We start from the raw sequence: 772 nt of genomic DNA on the forward strand, positions 1-772 counted from the left end.
ACTATTTTTTTTTTTTGCTAATTATTGCACTATAACCTTTAACCCATAACCTAGGTTGTTATGAAAAGCAAATTACAGATTTCAGCAAATCTTTATTTAATCGTGCTCACAACAGCAGATAGTGTCTTTCTACTTGGTTTATTATTTATTCTCTTCAAACTTGACTTTATCACATATCACTTTTGTGTTGCTATCGAATATATCTTATCAACATCATCATATATTAGTAGTTGGTCCGTTGCTGCTCTTACTATTGAACGATATTTGGCAATTGCATATCCATTGAAACATGCCAGGGTTATCATTTCTTTTCTATTTTTTTTTAAGTAAATTGAAATAATTGAATAAAAAGTTATTTAAAATGTTTTTACTACTAAATATTATCAAATGAATTCAAAACGGTAAAATATAGATAAGATAATGTATAGATACGGTAAAATATAAATGAAGTAAAGTATAGATACGGTAAAATATAAGTAAAGTAAGGTATAGATAAGTATAGATAAGGTAAAATATAAGTAAGGTAAAGTATAGATAAGGTGAAATATAAATGAAATAAAGTATAGATGAGGTAAAATATAAGTAAAGTAAAGTATAGATAAGGTGAAATATAAATGAAATAAATTATAGATGAGACTAAAATATAAGTGAAGTATAGATAAGGTAAAATGTAAATGGAGTAAAGTATAGATGAAGGTAAAATATAAGTGAAGTAAGGTATAGATAAAGTAAAATGTAAGTGAAGTAAAGTATAGATAAGGTAAAAATAAAT

The 772-nt window shown here is 24.5% G+C and overlaps 1 protein-coding gene across 1 annotated transcript; it reads right to left on the reverse strand.

Annotated features, from left to right (window-relative positions):
* Window positions 1-320: 320 nt before the first annotated feature.
* LOAG_16154 (hypothetical protein) lies at window positions 321-729 on the reverse strand (the record flags this gene model as incomplete). The annotated part of the gene is made up of 1 exon (XM_003151642.1): window positions 321-729. A coding segment is annotated over one exon (356 nt), but the record flags the coding sequence as incomplete, so codon positions are not given.
* Window positions 730-772: the final 43 nt, after the last annotated feature.

The sequence above is a fragment of the Loa loa genome (genome assembly GCF_000183805.2).
Source record: "Loa loa unplaced genomic scaffold supercont3.4372, whole genome shotgun sequence".
NCBI lineage: Eukaryota > Metazoa > Nematoda > Chromadorea > Rhabditida > Onchocercidae > Loa > Loa loa.